The following is a 21,401-nucleotide window of genomic DNA, read 5'->3' as shown; positions in this document are numbered from 1 at the left end:
TGAGGTGTTCTACAAATGCCTATTAGATCCCATTTGGTGAAGGTGCTCTTCTAAATCTTGCTAATTTTCTGTCTAGTTGCTTTCAATTTTTGAGGGAGCACTACTGAAGACTCCAAGTATAACTGTGGATTTTCCTATTTCTTATTTTAACTCTAGAAAGTTTTGTTTTTTGGTTTTATATTTTAGGATTATTAGGTCTTCTTGAATATTTTTTAGAATTACATTTATTTTATCTATAGTATTTTTGAATACATGTATCAATTGTATAATTATATCAATTTTCAGTGCATTTTTTAGATATTACGTACTTATCTCAGGCTTATAGTGTGGACATTTTACCTATCTAGGTGTACTATACAAACATTACCTCCTTTGACGTTCTTTATCCGCTCCACTTTTGTATTATATTTGTTTTAAAATATTTCCTCTACATATATAATCACATTATAACTTGCTTTAACCATCAAACACAATTGAGGAAACCTGAGAAGTGTATTGAATTTACCCATAATTAGGCTCTTTCTATAGTCCTTCCTCCCTTCCTGATATTCTAAAATTCTTTTTTGTGTCCTTTCTATTCAGAGAACTTCCTTTAGCCATTCCTTTAGGGTAGTTCTTCTACCTACAAATTCTCTTAGCTCTCTGCTGTTTGGGTTGCACAATTTCTGTTATAGCTTAAAGTTCACTTACTCTTTCTTCTGTCACCACCATTCTGAAGCTGAGCCCATATGCTGAGTTATTTTTCATTTCATTGATGTATCTTTCAGTTCTACAATTTTCATTTGGTTCTTTTTTATATCTTATATGACTGCTGAGATTTTTATTTTTTCATTTGTTTCAAATGTATTCCTAATTGCTCACTGAAGTATTTTATGACATCTGCTTTAAAATTCTTGTCAGATAATTAATAGCTGTGTCATCCTGTTGTTTGTTGATGGTCTTTTCTCATTCATGTTGAGATCTGCCTGCTTCTTGGTATGACAAATGACTTTTCAACTGAACCTGCACATTTTGTGTATTATTAGAATTTTCCCCTGAAGTACTAGAGGATTGAATGTAGGGGTACATTACCACTGAGCTATACCCCCAGTCCTTTTTATTTTGAGAGAGGATTTTCCTATGTTGCTGTGGCTGTCTTCAAATTTGAGATCCTCCTGCCTGATTCTTATTTAAATGTTCTATTATAACAGGCTTCCTCTGATACTGCCATCAGAGGAGAAGAGAAGCACTGCCTTATTACTGTCAGGATGAGTGAAAGTCCGTGTCTCCCTCCCACTTGGCCTCTATTGATATGAAGGAGTGGCAGGAGTAGGAGTTTAGTCACCTCACTAGATACTTGCTAACTTCACCCAGGCTGGATGGAGAGGGATGTCTCATTACTGTTTCTATATGGCTTCCACTGTCACTGGAGTGTGGTGATGAAAATCCAGGCCTGTTTTGATACTACTCCAGTGCTAAATGGTCATGAGACTCAAGGTGCCTCATATGGTCTCCACGGATACCACAGGGTAATGGGAGAGTATCTCATAATTGCCAGATGGTCACTAAAGTCCAGCTCCCCACCTGGACTTCTGATCCAACCTCAGCAGGGGTTTAGGTGCTTCATTATGGACCAGTAAAGGCAGAAGTCTATCCAGGCTCACCATTTGGCCTTTTCTGGCAGGAATGGGAATGGGTCATGATTTTTTTTCTATAATGCTTGGCTGGAATACAGCAGTCACTATCTAGATCTTTGTGTTGTTCAGCTATCCATGTCTAGGCCTTTTGTCTGGGAAAAGCAAGATTTTTTGTGGGGACATCTTTTTTTCTTTTTATGATCTGTGATCATTGGTATTTTTAGGTTGTTAGTTTCTATAATAACCATTCTGGGAATATATGATTAAAAAAATTATACCCCAGTGATTCATGACAATGTCATTCCTCAGGTCCCAAGGTCCCTAGCAGGTCTGCTGCCTTTTCCCCATATTTCAGTCTTCTTATAATTCTTTTATACATAATATATTGAGTTTTGAGCTGTACACAGTGGAATACTACAAAAAATGCTTATTTCATTTTCTGGAAAGAAACATCTTTCCTTATTATTTTTAGTACCACATAGTACTCCATTGTGTAAAACCTACCCTGGTAAGTTCAACCATTCACCTACATATGAGCAATTGAGATATTTACAGTAATTTGCAATTAAAAACAATGTTGTAATGTATATTTTGGTAAAATAAACTTCACCATCTTGTCAATTTTAAGTGTATAATTAAGTAGAATTTGGTATATCCACAATCCTATGCAACCATCAACATTATCTAGTTCCAGAGCTTTCTCATCACCCCAAAAGGAAATCCCATATACATTAACTCCTCATTGTCTCCATCTCCAACTCCTTAGAATGTACTAGAATGCTTTCTATCTTGTGGATTTGCCTATTTCATATAAATGGAATCATACAGTATTTGTCCTTTTATATTTGCCTTCTTTTCCTTAGCACGTTTTCAAGATTCTTTCATGTTATAGTATGTATAGCAGTATTACATTCTTTTTATTAGCCAAATAATATTCCATTGCAAGGATATACCACATTTTGTTTATTCATTAGTTGTTTCATTTTATTTATTCATTTGGGTCATTTGTACTGTTTGGCTGTTGTGATTACTGCTGCTATAAATATCTGTATACGAATATTTTGTTTAAACACAATGTTTCATTTTCCTTGGGTACACAAATAAGAAAGGAATTGCTAGGTCATATGGTAACTCTGTATTTAACTACAGAAAAACTGCAAAATTGTTTTCAATAGTGCTGAAACTGCAATGTATTTTTACACTGTTGTTAGGGTATTTTCAGGGAAGATTCCTAAAAATAGAATGTCAATGCCAAAGTTAAATGCATTTTTAATTTTGTTATGTATTACCAAATTTACCTCCATTTTAGTTGTAGTAATTGCATTCCCACTAGCATTGTACGAAAATTCTGATTTTGCTATAGTTTCACCAGCAAAATGTATTGTTATACTTTAATTTTCATATCTGTTAAGTGAAAAATAGTTATGTGAATGTAAGTTTATATTTGTGTAAGTTCAAGTGAGATTGAACATTTGTCATGTTTAAAGGCTATTATATCTCTTTTGTCAACTGTTCATGTATTTTCCCATTGTCTATCAATTTTTTTCCATATTAAGAGACTTTTATGTATTAGGGATATAACCCCTTGATATGTGTTGTAAATATTTTTTCCAGTTTGAGGATTGTCTTCTGAGATTTTAATTGTGTTTTTGCCATGTAAATATTTTCATCTTTATGTAATACAGTCTATCAATTTTTATTTATTCCCTTGTGTCTGGATATTGAGTCATTGTTAGAATGCCTTTTCTTACAGTAAGATTAAAGAAGAATTTATCCACATCTTCTTCTAGTAATTGTATAGTTTCAAATTTTACATTTAGATCTCTATTATATTTGGAGTTTATTGTTATTTATGTATAGAATGTGGTATGCGTTTAATTTATCTTTGTCTCAAGGCTAACCAGTTGTCCCAGGATCCTTAAAAAGTTCATTTTTGTTCCCCACCCTGTGATCTGAAATGCTGCATTTACTAAATACCAAAGGTTGATTTTTTTCATTTTTTAAATACAAAATCTAATAAGTATATGTATATTAAAATTAAAATCACTTAAATGTAGTAATACATGTATACATGGATGTAAGTACCATTTTTCTTCACTTGAATGAGAAACAAGAAACTACTGAAGGGAGGATTAGAAATAAAGATTGGCGATAGGTAAAGGGAAGACTTTCTTTTCATTCCTTATGGTTTGAAATTTTTACCATGTGCATGTATTATTTTATTTTTAGAAGTTAAAAATATTTAAAACAGTAGATATTTTTCAGTTCTTATCCTACTATCCACTCCTTCCTTCTTAGATCTCTTTCCTAGGAAACCATGAGACCTATGACCATTCTTTCTCAATCTGTTTTGATGTGTGACATTCCCTAGGGTGCAGTTGCACATGTCTTGTATCCCTACCAACTCAGGGAGCTGAGGTAGGACTATCCAAAGTTCAAGGTCGATCTCAGCAATTGAGCAAGAAACTTTCTAAAAATAAAAGTAAAAAGGACTGGAGCAAAGGACTTAAAATCAGCCTACTATAGTGACACAACCACATCAATGTTTATAGCAGCTCAATTCATAATATCTAAGCTATGGAACCAAACTAGGTGCCCATCAACAGATGACTGGATAAAGAAAATGTGGCATATATATATATATATATATATATATATATATAAAATGGAATATTAGACAGCCATAAAGAAAAATGAAATTATGGCATTTGTTGGTAAATGGATGGCACTGGAGAATATTATGCTAAGTGAAATGAGCAAATCCCAAAAAACCAAAGGCCAATGTTTTCTGTGATATGCGGGATGCTAAAGTACAATATTGGGGGGATGAGAAGAAGAGAAGTTAATTGGATTATACAAAGGGGAATGAAAGGAAGGGAGGGGAATGGGAATAGGAAAGACAGTAGAATGAATCAGATGTAACTTTCCTATGTTCATATATGAATACACAACCAGTATAGCTCCACAGCATGTACAACTGAAAGAATGGGAAGTTATACTCCATCTATGTATGATATGTTAAAATACACTCTACTGTCATGTATAACTAAAATGAACAAACTAAAAAAAAGGAATGTAGCTGGCAGATCATTGGTAGAGCACCCCCGAGTGTAATCCCAGTACCAAAAAATAAATACATAAAGTAAAAATAAAATATTTACATGCTCTAGATTTCAAAACTTGGAATAACATTCACTCTTTTCTTAAAATATTTCCTAGAGCCCTGGGGTTGTGGCTCAGTGGTAGAGTGCTTGCCTAGCATGCATGAGGCCCTGGGTTCGATCCTCAGCTCCACATAAAATAAAATAAAGGTATTGTTTCCACCTACAACTAAAAAAAAATATTTAAAAAATTCTGCCAACAAAAGTATTCAAACACATGATTTTAATGATCACTTGTATGATACTGAAAGTCAGTTCTCTTTCACTAATCCTGTTCTCTTTTCTCTGACCTCTGATGTGTCACAGGCATAGCTAACTTAACATGTTACCAAACTGAATCTTGCTCTTCTCTTTCAAACCTGCTCTTCCTCCAGCCCTACCCAGCTCAGTAAATGGTAATTTAATCCTAGCAATTGCTCAGATTTAAAAAAAAAAAAAAAACTTTAGAGTTACCCTTGCCTTCTCTTTTTCTTCCACAATTTACATATGATTTATCAGCAAATCCTATTGGCTTTGCCTTCAAACTGTATTTAGTATCTGACTACTTCTCACCATCTTCACTGTTAACACCCTCATCCAAGGTATAACAATTTCTTTACTACACTATTAGACTCCTAATTACTTTCCCTGTTTCTACCTTGTCCTCTACAGCTATGTTTCACATAGCATCCAGAGTAGTTCTATAAAAAATAAGACAAATCATGTCCTATCCCTGCTTAAAATTCTACTTCTATCTTAGCACAAAGTGAAAATCCTTCCAGAGGACTGTAAGACCCTCCTGTAAATCTACTCAGTTTTTCTTTTCCATTACCTCTTTGAGTCTATCCATCTTCTATTTAGTCTTTTCCTTAACTCACTCTAGCCAATCTGGCCTCCATGTTTGCCCCTGAGCATGATAGACAAATTTCTGCCTCAGGAAAATTCGACTTAACATTTCCTCAGCCTAGAAAGCTCTCTCCCTAGATAGCTTAATGAATAAGTCAGTCCTCTACTTCCTATGAGTCTCTGTTCAAGGGCCATCATGTCCTGAGGTTTACCTCAGTTTCTTACTTCCTCATTGCATTACTGCACTAAAATGGCAAAATCACTTTCCAAACCTTTCTATTCCCCTTCTCTGCTTTTTCTTCTTAATGCTCATTACTTTCTTACATGCATTTTACCTCCTTTGAGTACTGTTTTTCTACTTTCTGTAGAATATAATCTTAATACAAATTGTGTCCTCAGTTCATAAAACAATACCTAGCAATAGTGGGTATTTGATATATATTTGTTTAATGAATAAATTAATTCATCAATAAATGACATCTGGGCTTTAGACTAGGGTTCATTCATTAAATTATAGCCTATAGGCCTATCACCTGTTTTATAAAGTTTTATTAGAAAACGGCCATAAGCATTTGTTTACATACTGTCTTGTACCTTGTTTACAACTATGGAATGAACTAGTTGTGACAGAGATCTCTGGCCTACATAGCCTAAATGTATCCTATGTGGTTCTTTAAGAAAAATTTCACTGATCCCTGCTTTAGATTCATACAACTACATACAAGACATTGTTCTCAGGATAGCTTTCAGAAATCTCAAATCCAAACTGACCCAAAATGAGCTTTTCTCTATCTCCCCATAATTTTCTCATTCTGTATTTGCAAGGCCGGGGATGGCGGAGGCAGTTAACCAGGGATTGAACCCTGGGGCACTCAAACACTGAGCCATATCCCCAGCCCTTTATTATGTTATTTATAGACAGAGTCTAACTATGTTGCTTAGGGCCTCATGCTGAGGCTGTCTTTGAACTTCTGATTCACCTGCCTCAACCTCCTGAGCTGCTGGGACTACAAGGTATGTGTCATCATGCCTGACCCCTCATTCTGTATTTTGTACACGTATGGTGAAAACCCCATTCACTGAGCCAGCCATGTCAGAATTTCAGGATTCAGAAATCTCCCTCTCACACATCTTCCACTTCCAATCACTCAGACCTATGACTTTTACCTCCCTGTCACTCTCTCAACTGCCCCCGATTCAGACTACTATTTCTTCCTCATAATATAGCATTACTGTCAAGAAAATTCCAAATATTTTGAATTCCTCAACCAAGCGGTTAAATACTTTTAGAACCTTGTCCCTGGTTTCCTTTAACTTCATGTCCTGCTATTTGCCCCTAGAACCACTTCATGTTCTACCACAATGATTTTAGGCTCTGGGACTTTGTTCACATTTGCATCATCTTGAAATTTCCTTCCCTACATCTCTTTCTACTTCAGTTAATATTAAGTGTCAACTTGATTGGATAAAGGATTAGCTAGAAGTCTAGAAAAGCATTAATTTGGGTGTGTTTGTAAAGGTGTTTCCAGAGGAGATTGGCATGTGGATCTGAGTGGAGTAGGTGGGGAAGAGCTGGCCTCAGTGTGGGCAAGCATTATCCAAATGGCTGGAATCAGAGAAATATAAAAGGCCAATTGGTCTGTCTCTGAGAGCGAGGTCAGTTTTCTTCTGCTGCCTTGGACATGGGGTCTCTAGATTCACTGGCCTTTGGATTCCAGTAATTACCTCAGGGCATCCCTACCCTACTCCATTGTCAGACTTTCTGCTTCAGATGAGTCATATCATCAGCTTCCCTAGTTCTGAGGCCTTGGAACTTGGACTGAGCCAAGATACCGACATCCCAGGGTCTCCATCCTGAAGTTGACCTGTCCTTGAACTTCTCAAATACCATGATCACATGAGTAAATTCTCCTAAAATTCCCTTTCATGTATCTCTACACATATTCTACTAGTTCTTTCTAGATAATCCTGACTCAAACAGTATCTAATATAGGTCATGCTTCTCTTCCAAGTACCCCTTCTGTATATTCCCAGTAACATCACTGAACCAAAATGACTGGTGATGAAGCAATACCTAGTGACTAAGTACCTTAACTCTTAACCAGCCTAATTGGATTTAAATATCAGTTCTTATTAAAAAATATTTTAATCGATATATAATAATTGTATGTATTATTGGGGTAGAAGGCAATAATTTGATGCATGTATATGATATGTAGTGAGCAAATCAAGGTAATTAGCTTTTTTATCTCTTTAAGTAATAATCATTTCTTAGCATTGGAAGCCAACAAATTCCTCTCTTTTAGTTCTTTGAAACTGTTCAAATTATGCTATGTACATATAGGAACATATTGCAGTGAATTGCGACTTTACATATATCTACAACCAAGCAGTTTTTAAAACATGCATGAATAGAAGTAAGACCACTAAAATAGAGGAAGTGGAACAGGGAGGAAGGAGGGGAAGTAAAGAAGAAGCACTGGGGACTGAAATGGAGCAAATTATAATTCATGCATGTATGATTATGTCAAAATTAATCCTATCATTATGTATAACTATAACACACTAAAAATATATAATATTTTATAACATACTATAAAATATATAATATTTTATAAACTATAACTACTCTATTGTGCTGTAGAACAATATAACTTATTTGGGCTATCTAACTGTATTTTGCTACACATTATTCAGCTCTGCCACTTACTAACTAAATAAGCTTGGGCATGTGACCATCACACAGTAGGTGTTTATTATCATGTGCTCATTTTAGCTGAACAAATTACTATCGGCGAAGTCAAGTAAGTTGTTTGAATTTGATGCAGATAATATAGCAAAGAATGCTAGTTGCTACCAAATATCCATTTTTTCCTTCTTTAGGTCTTAGCTGGGTAATACAACACTATAAAAGCTATACCTTCAGGCCTCTCTTATCACTAGGCGTGACCATGAGATTAAATTCCAACAAATGGTATGTAAATGAAAGTGCTATGTGTGATGTTGAGGTTATGGCCATAAAGGAAAGGGTTATAACTTCTATTTCCTTTCTTTTTTTCTTCTTGACTGATAAAATGTAGAATATTTTCAACCATGGGGATGAAAGTATCACCTTAGGGATCCCAGAGCACCAAGAAAGAAGGAACCTGGCTGGGCATGGTGGCACGTGTCTGTAATCCCCAAGGCTCAGGAGGCTGAACAGGAGGATCCTGAGTTTAAAGCCAGCCTCAAGCAACTTAGCAAGACCCTAAGCATTACAGTGAGATCCCATCTCTAATAAAATACAAAAAAGGGCTGAGGCTGGGGCTCAGTGTTTATTTTAAGTGCCCCTAGATTCACTCCTTAGTACCACAAAAAAAAAAGAACCTGAGATCCTGAACCTGTGAAATCACCTTACAAGCCTTGTACCATCTCCCTAGACTATTCTACAATCAAGAAATAAACAACTCTTAGGTTAAAACCACTGTATATATGTGGAATCTTAGCCTACCTTGTGTTCTACCTAATGCAGCTAGCACATGGCAATGCCTAGATGTGAATTGTGGATCCACCTAGACTTCATCTTCAAGCTCCTTACCCTGTAGACAAGTTTCTTATTGAATTAGGCTTCCCAAGAATGACAATGGCTGCCAAAAAGCTTAAAGTCAAATGTAGTAAAAATATACAAGACGTCAATAAATATGTGATGTTCTAACCTGATTCCTGGGATCATTTTCTGTCTCTCCCCTTGTTTTACCTTTTTCATTTGACCCAATTATAATATATGCTACCTTGTATCTTATATACTATATAAAAATTGCTACCTTAAATTCTTTTGGAATGAGATGTGGTTTAAATAAGCATATGCATTAATTTATTCATGGTTTTGATGTGATTCAGGATCTGTTACAATGAAATATGGCACCTTGGCATTTGAGGAAATAGCAGAAACAAGAAGGACTGAGATCTTGTCCTACACTTCTTCCCTGAAGTAGGCTATAAATGAATTATTTATACTTTTATTCCAGAGGTACCCTCCCTATACCTGGAAGAAATGAACATCCTTATCCTTGAAGACAGAAACACCAAGAAGAACCTAAATAAAGAGTCCTTGCCAAGTTCCCCTCATATATTACCATTAGATCATACCCATAAGTCCTTAAGCATATTTCTTCAAAACTTCTGTACCAGACTTAGTATAAAAATGCACACGTTTATCTGTTTCTTTAGGTCTTCACTTTGGAAGGCTCCCATCTCACATAAAACTTATTACAAAAATTTGGATGCTTTTCTTTTGTTAACCAGTCTTTGTTATAGGGTCTCTTAGTCATGAATGTTGTGATGGGTAAGAAGATTAAGCTCTTCTCCCATACAGAATCATTGTATGTATACCACTTTCATGCCTATCAATTCCTCTGTTTATGTGTCTGTCTCCATAGTACATTGTGAACTATTTAAAGGCAGACAGTGACTTTTTTTTCAATATCCTCAACATTTAGCATCGTGCCTGATAATAAAATAGTGACATGCTCAAACAATATTTTCTGAATGTATGAAATTCCCAGGGTCAGAATCAATATTAAATGTCATTGTGTCACAATGGGATTTCCTTTCATTGTGAACTCAAGCCAAGGAGGAAAACACACAATAAACGCAGCTGGGGAAGTGTCACATGTTTGGAGGAGTGATAGTAAGGATAGGAAACACGTACCTTGCCAAAGTGCTCAATTAGGATTTCAACCACGATGTTCTGGAATTTGATGTTCATCATGGCAGCCACAGTGTCCTCTTGAGCTCTCATCAGGGTGGGCCCAAAGATCACCCCCATGTTGGAAGGGGTCATGAGATTCTCTTTGCTATGCTCACATACACTGCCGGAAGAAAAAGAAAATGATAAACAAGATCTTCTCCAATACCCCCTCAAACTAAGTATGTTGTAGGTGCTACTGAGGGAAAAGGAAGCTAAAAAGTGGAAGGAAATGAGAATCCAACATATATATGTGAAGAAAAGGTACCAAAGGAAATAACTGAACAACAACACAAGATGGCATAGAATAAAGAGCCAAAATGAGACACTGTGAATTTAGTTAGCAGTGCTAGTGGACTTAAGAGTCAGGTGACTAGAAGACTACCTTAAAAGATCTGGAGAGGCAAAGAGGGAAGCAAGAGGGCATTAAAGGCAGGAAGAACAACAAAGTATAAGAAGGACTATCTTCCATTTACTCTACTTAACCTGGCCCTTTCCCCATCCACAGAGAAGTAAAAATCTGAAAGAGCTAAAGAGGATCCTTACGATCATTCCTTTATCATCTTCCTCTTCACAGAAGGAAAAAAAAAAAGGCCCAGAGAAGGAAGGAGATTTGCCTGAAGTCACAGTCAGTTAGCTAATGAGTAGATCTTGTAATCTCAGATTTTCTGGCCCTAGTCACTTTTACTTAAATTTTCTATAGTGGTTGCCTATCACTTAAAAGGAGAGCTATCTTTGCCGTGGCAGTTAAGGTCTTCGGTAACTTCCTCCCTATTTATAACCCATATGCACAGCCTAGACTATGAAGTTGACCTGGGTTTGAATCCTAACATGGCCTCTAACCAGTTGTGTACCAGGGAGTGTTAACTCACACTAACTTCTCTGAGCTTCAGTTTTTCCAATTGTTTAAATGGTACCTCTTTCAGAGAGTTTTGACATAGAGCTAAATTGTTTCAGCATGGTACCACATACTCTAGAAATATGTTTTTACCTCTCCATTCTAGACAATGCTGACCTTTGACACTCTCATTACATTAAACTGCTTAGATTATGGTTTTCTGGCTACCTCAAGTCGTTTCAGACACACCTCCATAGTCCCTCTGCTTAGAATGTCCCCCTTCCTCATATCTAAAGAAGGTCAATTTACTCTTCCAGATACACATTCAAAGCAAACATAGCCTACTGTTCTCAACTTAATTGGTACCATAGACAAGCTGAGTTTTTTTTTTTTTTTTTTTTCTATTTACTTATTTCCCTCTCCTACTAGGTTATAAACAACTTCCGAATGTGTTCCTGGTACACAGCAGGTACTAATAAATTATTTTTGAAGGAACTGAGTTACTCTAATGCTGTTTTAAATAGTACTGGAAGCAACCAAATAAAAGGTATGCAGCCCTTTGGTCAATTTGGCTATGGGTGTGGGGAGGTTAGAATAAGGGACAGGCCAGCTGCCCACTCTAGACATCAATTTTCCAAATCCACCCCAGCTAAGGATTCTAAGAAACTGACTCATCAACCAGCTAGTTCTTGACACTAAGTGGATAATTGAGGGGACAGAATCCTTAGACAAATCTTAATGAAGTCTGTTAAGCCCTTGACAACGGCTGGGTACCATTCAGATGGTAATAAGCAGTAACCACTCAGGGCTTTTGATATTGCTGGGCTGCTGATAGGTCCCTTTCAGCAGCTTAAATACCTCTGCAATTAACCTTTATTCTTTAGTGACAGATTTTTTTTCAGATATTAAAATCGAAAAGTATCTCCATGCTGCCACCAAGTGATCTGTAAAGGCTAAAGTACTAGTGACAAAGCAAGAGCACTGGCTTATCTCCTTTTATGAGCTCTGAAGGGCACTGATGTTTGTTCAATGTTCAGCAGTTCACTGAATCATCAGACCTGCAAAGCAGTATAGTATTTTAGCTTTGAAGCCCATGTTCACTAAGGGTAAAACATTTAGTAAGATTACAGTTGGTGAATACATGGCAAAACAGGAGTTCACACCCACACTTGTTGGTCTCCAAGCCTCACAGTGGTCCCATGGCATCCTTTGCCTGTTTCTCTAGTTTCAAAGCTAGAAAAAAACAGTTTCTGTGGGAGCCTTTTAAAAGCCAAAGCCACCTACTATTTCTTTAAAGAAAGTTCCTTGTACTCATTTAAGATACTCCTCCTTCTTTGCATTCTAGTGAGTTTTGGAAGACTAACTGTTCTTTGCATGTGTCATTTCTCTTATTTTTTATTTTTCTTGCAGTGCTCTAGATGGGGGATTAAATCTATGAAATTATGCATACTAGGCAAATGCTCCATCACTGAGTTACTTCCATAGTCCTATACATTTTGAATACCTTTCCGAGGTGTGTCACACTTCATATTGTAAGGGAACAAAACAAATGAAACCAAAAACTAGGGCATAGTTAACAGTGAATTAGGGAAGAGAACTGTAAGTCCTCCATTCCACATGGACTGGAGCAAAGGCATACAACTTCAAAATTGAAATTTGAAACAAAGGAATAGGTATCTGAGGTCACTGGGGTTATACCCTTGCGGACTATATCTTATCCCTAGTCCATCCCCTTCCCCACTTCTTCACAGATGCCATGAGCTAGTATCTGTCCTTCACCACATGCTTCTGCCACGATGTTCTGCCTCATCTCAGACCAAGAGCAATGAAGCCAGATGATCATGGACTCAAATTTTGGAAACTTTGAGCCAAAATAAATCTTTCCTCTTCCAAGTTGTTTGTATCAGGCTTTTGTATAAGGCATTTGTCACAGTAGCAGAGGGAGAGGAGTTTCAAAAGAGTCCCTGTTACACCATCACACTCTTAGGGATGTAACATCAAGATAGCTTCTTCTAGTTTTAATAAATGACCTACGGAATTCCTAGATCATCTCTTAGCTAACTCTGATACAATATTTGGTAAAACACTTGGGAGTGGTGGGGAAAAATTAGAAGCTTGTGCCATTCCAAAAGGAGCAACCACTACTCAACTTCAGCTGATTATGACCATATGGGCTGCAGGTCCAGTGTGGCCAAACTGCCTCATTTCTGAAATCTATATTTTGATGAAAACTCTGAATTTCTTGAATTTTGGTGTTAAGCCATGTATATTTCAAAATAGTCCAGGAAAAATGAAATATATTTGACTCCATCTGGTCCCTAGACTTGCCAGTTTGAGATACCTGATTTAGAAGCAAAAATGGCAAAATGGTGGGAGGCTTTAGGGTTCAATAATTTTAAGGATTTTATGTATTCTGACTCCTAAATAAAGACACCACCTCAACTCACATTCCAAGATTCATTACTAATATACTGTATAGCTCTGGGACTATCTGTCTTCATTCTTAGATATCTGGTTCCTCATGTATAGAGTAAGAGTTATTAAATGATGTAAAGAAACTTCTAGCTCTGCCATTCAATGAATGGCTGAGTCTTATTCTTGAAGTTAATGGGAGGGGTATTGCACGTTATTAAGTTTGCTTGTACTCTCCACTCTACACACACACACACACACACACACACACACACACACACACCAAAATAAAATTAAAAAATAGCTGGAACTAGAGCAGACTTTCAACCCAACTGTGGGAAACTTTAAAAGAGAAATGACTTGTTTCCTTTAACAAATAATTTTCAAGAAAAAAAAGAGAGGGGTAAAGAGAAAATATTGGTAATATGGTAAAAATATAGAGTCCCTAATTCTATACTACATCAAGTCTGGGCCCCTGGCTTTTTTGTTTGTTTTGTTTGATTTTTGTTTTTGTTTTTCAGTACCAGGGATTGAGCCCAGGGATGTATAACCACTGAGCCATGTCCTCATCCATTTTTATATTTTATTTATAGAGATTCTTGCTAAGTTTCTTAGGGCCTCACTACATTGCTGAGACCGGCTTTCAATTTATGACACTCCTGCCTTACCCTCACAAAGCACTGGGATTAGACAACACCCAGGCTCCGTGTTCTTTACTAGTCTTCCCAGTAATTCTGGTACACACTAATGTTTAAGAACCACTGCTATAGATCAGGTGTCACCAAACTAAAGTACTGATACCAAACCCAGTCCACCATGTTTTGTACTACTTGTTTCATTGGAACACGACTTTCCTAGTGACTAAAATGGCTCCTTTCATCCTATAATGGTAAAATTGAGTACTTGTGACAGAGGCCATATTACTCACAAGGCCTAAAATATGTATTTTTCTGATACTTTACAGAAAAATTTGTCAACCTCTGTTAGAGATTAAAGAAGTCTTCAAAAACATTTCATCAACCCAGGCACAGTATTATGGATATGTAATCCCAGGTACTCAGGAGTTTGAGGTAGGAGGATCATGAGTTCCATGTCAGCCTCATCAATTTGGCAAAACTCTGTGTCAAAAAAAAGACTGGGGATGTAGCTCAGTGGTACAGAGCCCCTGGATTCAATCCCTAGTACCACACACAAAGAAATAATTTCATCAGATTGTTATGTGTATATGCAATTTGGATCTTGATTCAAAGAAAATTTAACATATTTGAGATCACTGGAAATTTGAAGAGAATATTTGATGATATTAAATAATTTTATTCATTTCTAAATAATTTTATTGTAGCTATGTTTATAGTTATAGGCTCAAGACAAACTGATATATTTATGGATTATTAAATAATTCATTCTAAAATAATTCTGATATTTTGGATAGTTTTTCAAAATAAAATGGGAGAAGGGAAAGTAAATGGGTTCATGGATAAAATGAAACAAGACTGGTACTGTTTTAACAATATTTAAAGCTGGATGATAGCACACGAGTTCTTCATATTGTTTTCTTTATTTTTGTATACATATATTTGAAATCTTACATAATAAAACATCCTTCAAAAGGAAAATAATAATAATGAATGGGAGAATGAGTCAGAGTCACAAATGAGCAGTCTTCTCCCCACCTAAGGATGGTGCCCTTTGTTCAGGGCAGACAGTTTTGGCTTTCTCTCCTGGTGTTATATTATCTGTAATTTACTTTAAATACTTCAATATAGTCTGTGCAATTTCCTGAACCTCACCAATGCCATCAATGGTAACCACAGCATTAATTTAGGTACCACTAAGAAAGAAAAATAATTTCATTGTCAAATCATCCTGTAATATTTTTGAAGACATTTTAAGTAGAAAATAAACTGAATAATGAACATAATATAAATGACTACAATATTAGCAGCTATTATCGAGTTTATGCATGCAGAGACTATGATAATTACATGAAAACAGCTGCCTGAAAACAAGAAACCACTGATTTTAAGATGCATCCAGAGTTTGGATGACAATATCAAAAAGACAAATGTCCCAAGAACTGATAAAATTTCATATATGCTCTTAGTCTTCATGTGTACTGTAGGACTCTTTATATATAATTGTAGCATTCTAATCATGAATACATGCTTACATACTACAAGTGTAAGTAATTAGTACTTAAAAGACTAATTATAAGCCAGATGGACAACTATAAACTTTAGCTAACTTCATCTCTAGTCAAATCCAAATCTCCCTACCTATTACCATGTTAATTATCATGATAGACGGTAAAAATGATTTCTCAGTGCCAAGATGTGTTCAAGATATATGGACTGCCTGGGACTGCTGTATAAAATCTCCCAGGCTTGCATGAACAGTGTTGCAGAATACAGTATTAATTAATGTTAACATTAGTAAGATAGATAAAACAATATTATGTGCTTCAGATATGAGGGAACACAAAGTACACACATCACCTATGATTTGATCCAGTCTAAAGACAGTTAACTTGAATCCATTTTGCCTTTAGATATAACCTCTACTTTACAAGAAATGCAGGCAATAGAGGAATGAGCTGAAAAATAATGAAGAAAGCAAGCAAAACTAATAGCAATCTGCAGGACAACAGGTCTTGTCAACATATCAATGTCATGAACGGATGTAGGGGGGAATAATACTAGATGAAAAAGATGAAAAATGACCAGTAATTCAGATAACACTTATAATGTATACTTTTTGTGTCAAGTAGCAAAATGTTAATATGGCCTGGAAAGGTGGAAATCAATTTCTACAATGCACAGTATTGCTTATGAAATAACAAAAGTATTATTACAAAAATAAGAAGAATCCAGTAAGCCTAATGGCCCACAATCTTTAGGATGGTAGCCCAGTTCTAAGATTATGACAGATTCTTACATTTGCAGCAAAGCATTTAATTGCCTGACTCCGAGTTTGTCACTATATTATTATCTCATTTGCTTTGAGGGAAAATTTCATGGAAGATACTATCAGATCATCTGAAAGGATGGAAAAATGGGACTTCATTGAATTTACAGAACAGGTTACACAACTCTTTGTGTATTGGCTTACTGATAAATATATGTATAAATGGCAGAATGAGTCCTGAGGCTTGCTTCCATTATAATATACTAGTGAGATTGCTGGGGAGGTGAGGCTTAGTGTTCTCCTACCTCCAACTAATGGAAGTTATGGGTTCCAAAATAACTAGATAATTGGGAACTACAAATTGGCTGAGGTCACTTTGTTTCTGCCTGTTACTACCCTAGAAAATGGGCTGGTGGCGGGAAAACATCATGAAGGCATAGATATAATAATCACCGTATAGATTATGCATGCAGCAGTTGGCAGGCAGGAAAATTATGTGCATTTTTAAAGTGCATGAAATTTCTTCTGTGTAAATTTCCTAAATAGAACTATCCCTGCTTTGTAATTTACATTTTATCTACAACTTTGGTTATTATGGTTTTAAAATATATAAAATAATTTTAAAAATGGTACTATCAGTATTCACTATCTAAACCTCGATTCATGAATTCACATTTTGCCACATTTGCTTTCTTGTTATATGTTTTTTCTGAACTTTTTGAAAGTAAATTAATTCCAACCTAAATACTTCAGCATTCATCTTCAAAGAACAAGCATATTTTCCTACGAAATCAGAGTAACATTTTCACATTTAAGAAAATTTACAGTACTTCCATATCTAATATCCAGTTCGTATATGAATTTTCTCAAATGTCACAAAAAAATCCTTTATAATTAAGTTTTTCAAATCTGGATCCATTCAAAGTTCATGTACTGCATTTGTTTGTTTCTTTAGCCTCTTAGTGTAAAACAGTACCCCTACCACTTTTCTCATGGCATTGACCATTTTGATAAGTCCAAGCCAGTTGTCTCATAGAATGTCAAACATTCTCTATTTTTCTATATGTTTTATTGCCTATACACTGGAAAGGATTAATTTAAATCAGATTGAAAATTTTTGGCAAATATACCCCATAGATCATGCTTTGTACTTCTCACTAAATCATATTAGTAGGCAGATGAGATCAGTTCGTACCATTATCAGTGATGCTAACTTTGAACAATTACTTAAACTGTTGTCTACAACATGGGTTCATAGCAAAGATGTGTTGTTTCCATTTGCAATTAGTAATTAACTTTTGGGTAATACACTGAAATTATGTGACTATCCTGTTCCTCAATACTCTCTTACCTAATAATTTTGATCAATCTCTAAAACAGGGTGGTAAGGTTGCAAATCAGTGATTTTTCTATTTTTATATTTCTCCTACATTTATTATCTGGTATTCTTATATAATGAACATCTTTCCTTCCTTTACCAACATCATGAGTTTTTGTGTATTTAATATGTTATAATCATATGATGTTGTTCACGTTGTCTCCAAATGTCATCAAGTGTTGGCCCTTTCAAGCAGGTTCTTGTGTCATTTTTGGATATGATGCTATTAGTGTTTCAACTCTTTCTTCCTTTTTGGTAAAATTTAGCCAACTGAATTGTATACAATTTATTTTCCTTGTTCTATACCTGGAGTCGGTCATTTCTTAAGCACCCCTGGTTCCTTTGAAAAGGGAACACAATTTGGAAGCGAAGAATCAGGCACTAAATGTGTGCATTGCTTTTTGGGTAGAATCATTTCAAGACTGGTCCAATGAATACAGATTTGGACTTATTATTATATTTTTAAATCATAAATTCATATTGACATTCCCAATTTAATGTTATAGATTTTTTATATCTTTAATTTTATATCTGTATTTATTTTTCCTTAGACGATAAATCTTGGTTTCTAGTAACTTTAATACTTTTGCTTTTCTTTTATCCTTGTGAGACGTACATTTCAAATCATAATTACATTGCTGTTAAAAAATCACCCTACTGGATGATGTTTTAAACTTCCATGGAGTTCTTCTTACTTTTAGAGTATCTTATAAAGAATGAGTCAGAGACTATGTTGACAAGTTAGTTGAAATAACTGTTTTCTTTATGTGACTATGTTATCAGGTTGATAAACATTTAGATTAATTTGTTTTTTGGTGTTCAATTTTAGGGTTTATAATATTTTCTTTCTGATTTAATGTTAGTTATAGGTGTGAAAAACATCAATATGAGTTAAAAGTCAAATTATATGAGAGCTGGGGTTGTGGCTTAGTGGTAGAGCACTTGCTTAGCTTGTGTGAAGTACTGGGTTCAATTCTCAGCACCACATATACATAAATGAATAAAATAAAGGTCTATCAATATCTAAAAATATTTTATATCTAAAAATATTTTTTAAATCATATAAGGAGGTAGACTTAAAGAGCAATTTAGCTCTTATCCCTATCCCTTCTGCATTATTCACCACCTAGTCCCTATATAACCATTTTGTTTATTTTTATAACTTTTATTGAGATAAAGTTCACAAAACAATAAATCCCCGGTTTTTAAGGGTATAGTTCAATGGTTTTTAGTATATTCACAGAGTGATGCAACAGTCATCACTAATTATTACAGAAATTTTCATTACTATAAAATGAAACCCTATACCCATATCATATACTCCTTACGTCTTCACTTCCCAGACCTTGGCAACCACTAATCTACTTTGTCTTTATCTCTACAGATTTATTATTTCATGTGAATGGACTCATATGTGGATTTTTATGTCTGACTTTTTCATTTAGCATGATGTTTTCAAGGTTCATCCATATGTTACCATCAATCAGTGCTTTATTCCTTTTGATGGTCAAATAGTATTCTTCTGTATGGAACATATGACATTTTGTTTATCCATTTATCTATTGATAGATAATTGGGTAATTTTCCACCTTTGGATAACTGTGAATAATGCTGCTATGAGCACTTTGCACAAGCTTTTCTATGGACATATATTTTCATTTATCTTGGATATACATAACTGTGAGTGGAATTCTGGGTAGTCACTTTTTTATTTTATGAAATAAGAAAACAAGTATGTGGATATGTAGAGTATTTCTATATTTTTGCTTTCTTCTATCATATTATAAATTTAGTACATTATATACCTGTTTTATACCTACCTCATTCTATTTTTTATGACTGCCCAAGACTGCATGGTCAGTTATAGCTTTATTTATTCCACACATCCCTGTTGTTGTATTTTCCAATCTTTTGTTATTAAATTTGTGCTGCTTTGAAAGACCCTGTACACTTGTTCTGTATTTGTGGAGATATGTCTTTAGAGTAGTTGCCAAAAGTGGGATTTGCTACTTCAAAGGGTAACTGAATATGCAAATTTGTTAGGTATTTCCATCTCCTCTTCCTCTGAGACTTTAGTGAATCAGTACTGCAATGTATTAGAATGCCTGTTTCCCCATTGTCTTAACAACAGAGACTGTGCACTGGAATTTGCCAATAAATGGTAGCTCAGTGTAATATTAATTTGTATCTTTATTACTAATGAGTGAGCCTCAGTATTTTTTATATACTTAAAGGCACCTGTCTTTCTATTTCCTTGATCTATCTGTTCATGTCTTCTTTTGTTTTAAGGATTTTGAGGACCAAGATTCTTGAAGTAAGCCAGGTGGCTAGCCTCTGGGTAGTTGGAAGCAGGCACCCAGTTACTCACTGCCTGCAGGGACATTTTCATGAGTCCTTGTTGAGTCCATGTTGAGACACTTAGAAAGTCACAGCAAATGTGTTTTTAAAGATTATATGACCCAGTACTCTCAGATGAAGAAATTGAGGCTCAAAAAATGAGAGGCACTTTCTTTAGGTCACATAAAGATTAGAGGGAAAACTGTAACTTGAACCCCAAATCTCTTTCCCCAGGGAAACTTCAAATTAACATGCATATTTTCTATTATTTATTTTATTTTATTTTTGCTGATTTCTCAACTTTTACTAAGATCACTACAAACTACATTTGGAGACAAAACATCATTTAATATCCTCTATTAGGCTAACATACAAACATTGGCAATAAACATAAAAGCTATTCTCTCGTCAAGTCTATTTATTATCTATATCAGTGTATATAACACTCATTAACTATGCAAGTGTTATAAAATTGAAAATCGGAGAAAGTCAGAGCTGGATCAGATATTTGGTGAGATTTCATAGGAAGACCTGAGGTCCAGATGGACCAAGTGCTCAGAATTTATCACAGTGGGGTGCTAAGAGGGTCATTAACTAGAGTTTCACCTTCACTAAGGACCTCAATTTTAGGTGTTTAAAGTCCTCTCTAAATAAGGTTGAAATGTCTGATGACTACATTTTTAATGAGGACAGCTTTATTTGCTAAATATATGCTTTAAATGCATTACAATTCCTCTAAGCTTACTTTCACCATACTGTTTAATATTCCAGGAGAAGCCTTGAGAGTGACCTGCCCACTGAGAGGACTAACAGCAGAAATGAATCTAGAATCCATGCTTGCTGACTCCTGAACACAGTGCTGTCTGCATTTTATTGAACCAGGTAAATTCATCTTTATTTACAACACTAATTCCTCTGACCAGGAAGCACCACTGTGGGGCACAAGTGCCCCTTTCACCCACCTATCTCAGAGCCTTGTCACCAGGCTTACTTTCTGTAATGATGTTACTGTCACCAGGGCAAGAAGTTGATCAAAATCCTATCAACTCTCATTTGTTGAGAGCTTCCTATGTGCCTGTGCCATAAACTTTACCTGTGTTCATGGGTTTGTTTTTGCTTAGTTTTGCAGTACTGGGTATTGAAACCCAGGACATATACATGCATAAGCAAGCACTCTACCACAGAGCTACAACCCTAGACTTTT

At 35.4% G+C, this 21,401-nt stretch overlaps 1 protein-coding gene across 2 annotated transcripts in view; it reads right to left on the bottom strand.

Annotated features, from left to right (window-relative positions):
- Positions 1–21,401, bottom strand: part of OPHN1 (oligophrenin 1) — a 414,702-nt gene that overhangs the window by 56,226 nt on the left and 337,075 nt on the right. For both annotated transcript variants that reach the window (XM_079125058.1, XM_079125057.1), the window contains exon 19: positions 10,293–10,452. In XM_079125058.1, the coding sequence (XP_078981184.1) occupies positions 10,293–10,452 (160 nt within the window). The remainder of the gene's footprint in view (positions 1–10,292; positions 10,453–21,401) is intronic.

The sequence above is a fragment of the Sciurus vulgaris genome, assembly GCF_902686455.1.
Source record: "Sciurus vulgaris genome assembly, chromosome: X".
Classification (NCBI taxonomy): Eukaryota; Metazoa; Chordata; class Mammalia; order Rodentia; family Sciuridae; genus Sciurus; species Sciurus vulgaris.
Note: the sequence above shows the minus strand (reverse complement) of the source record. Positions and strands in the feature narration are given on the sequence as shown.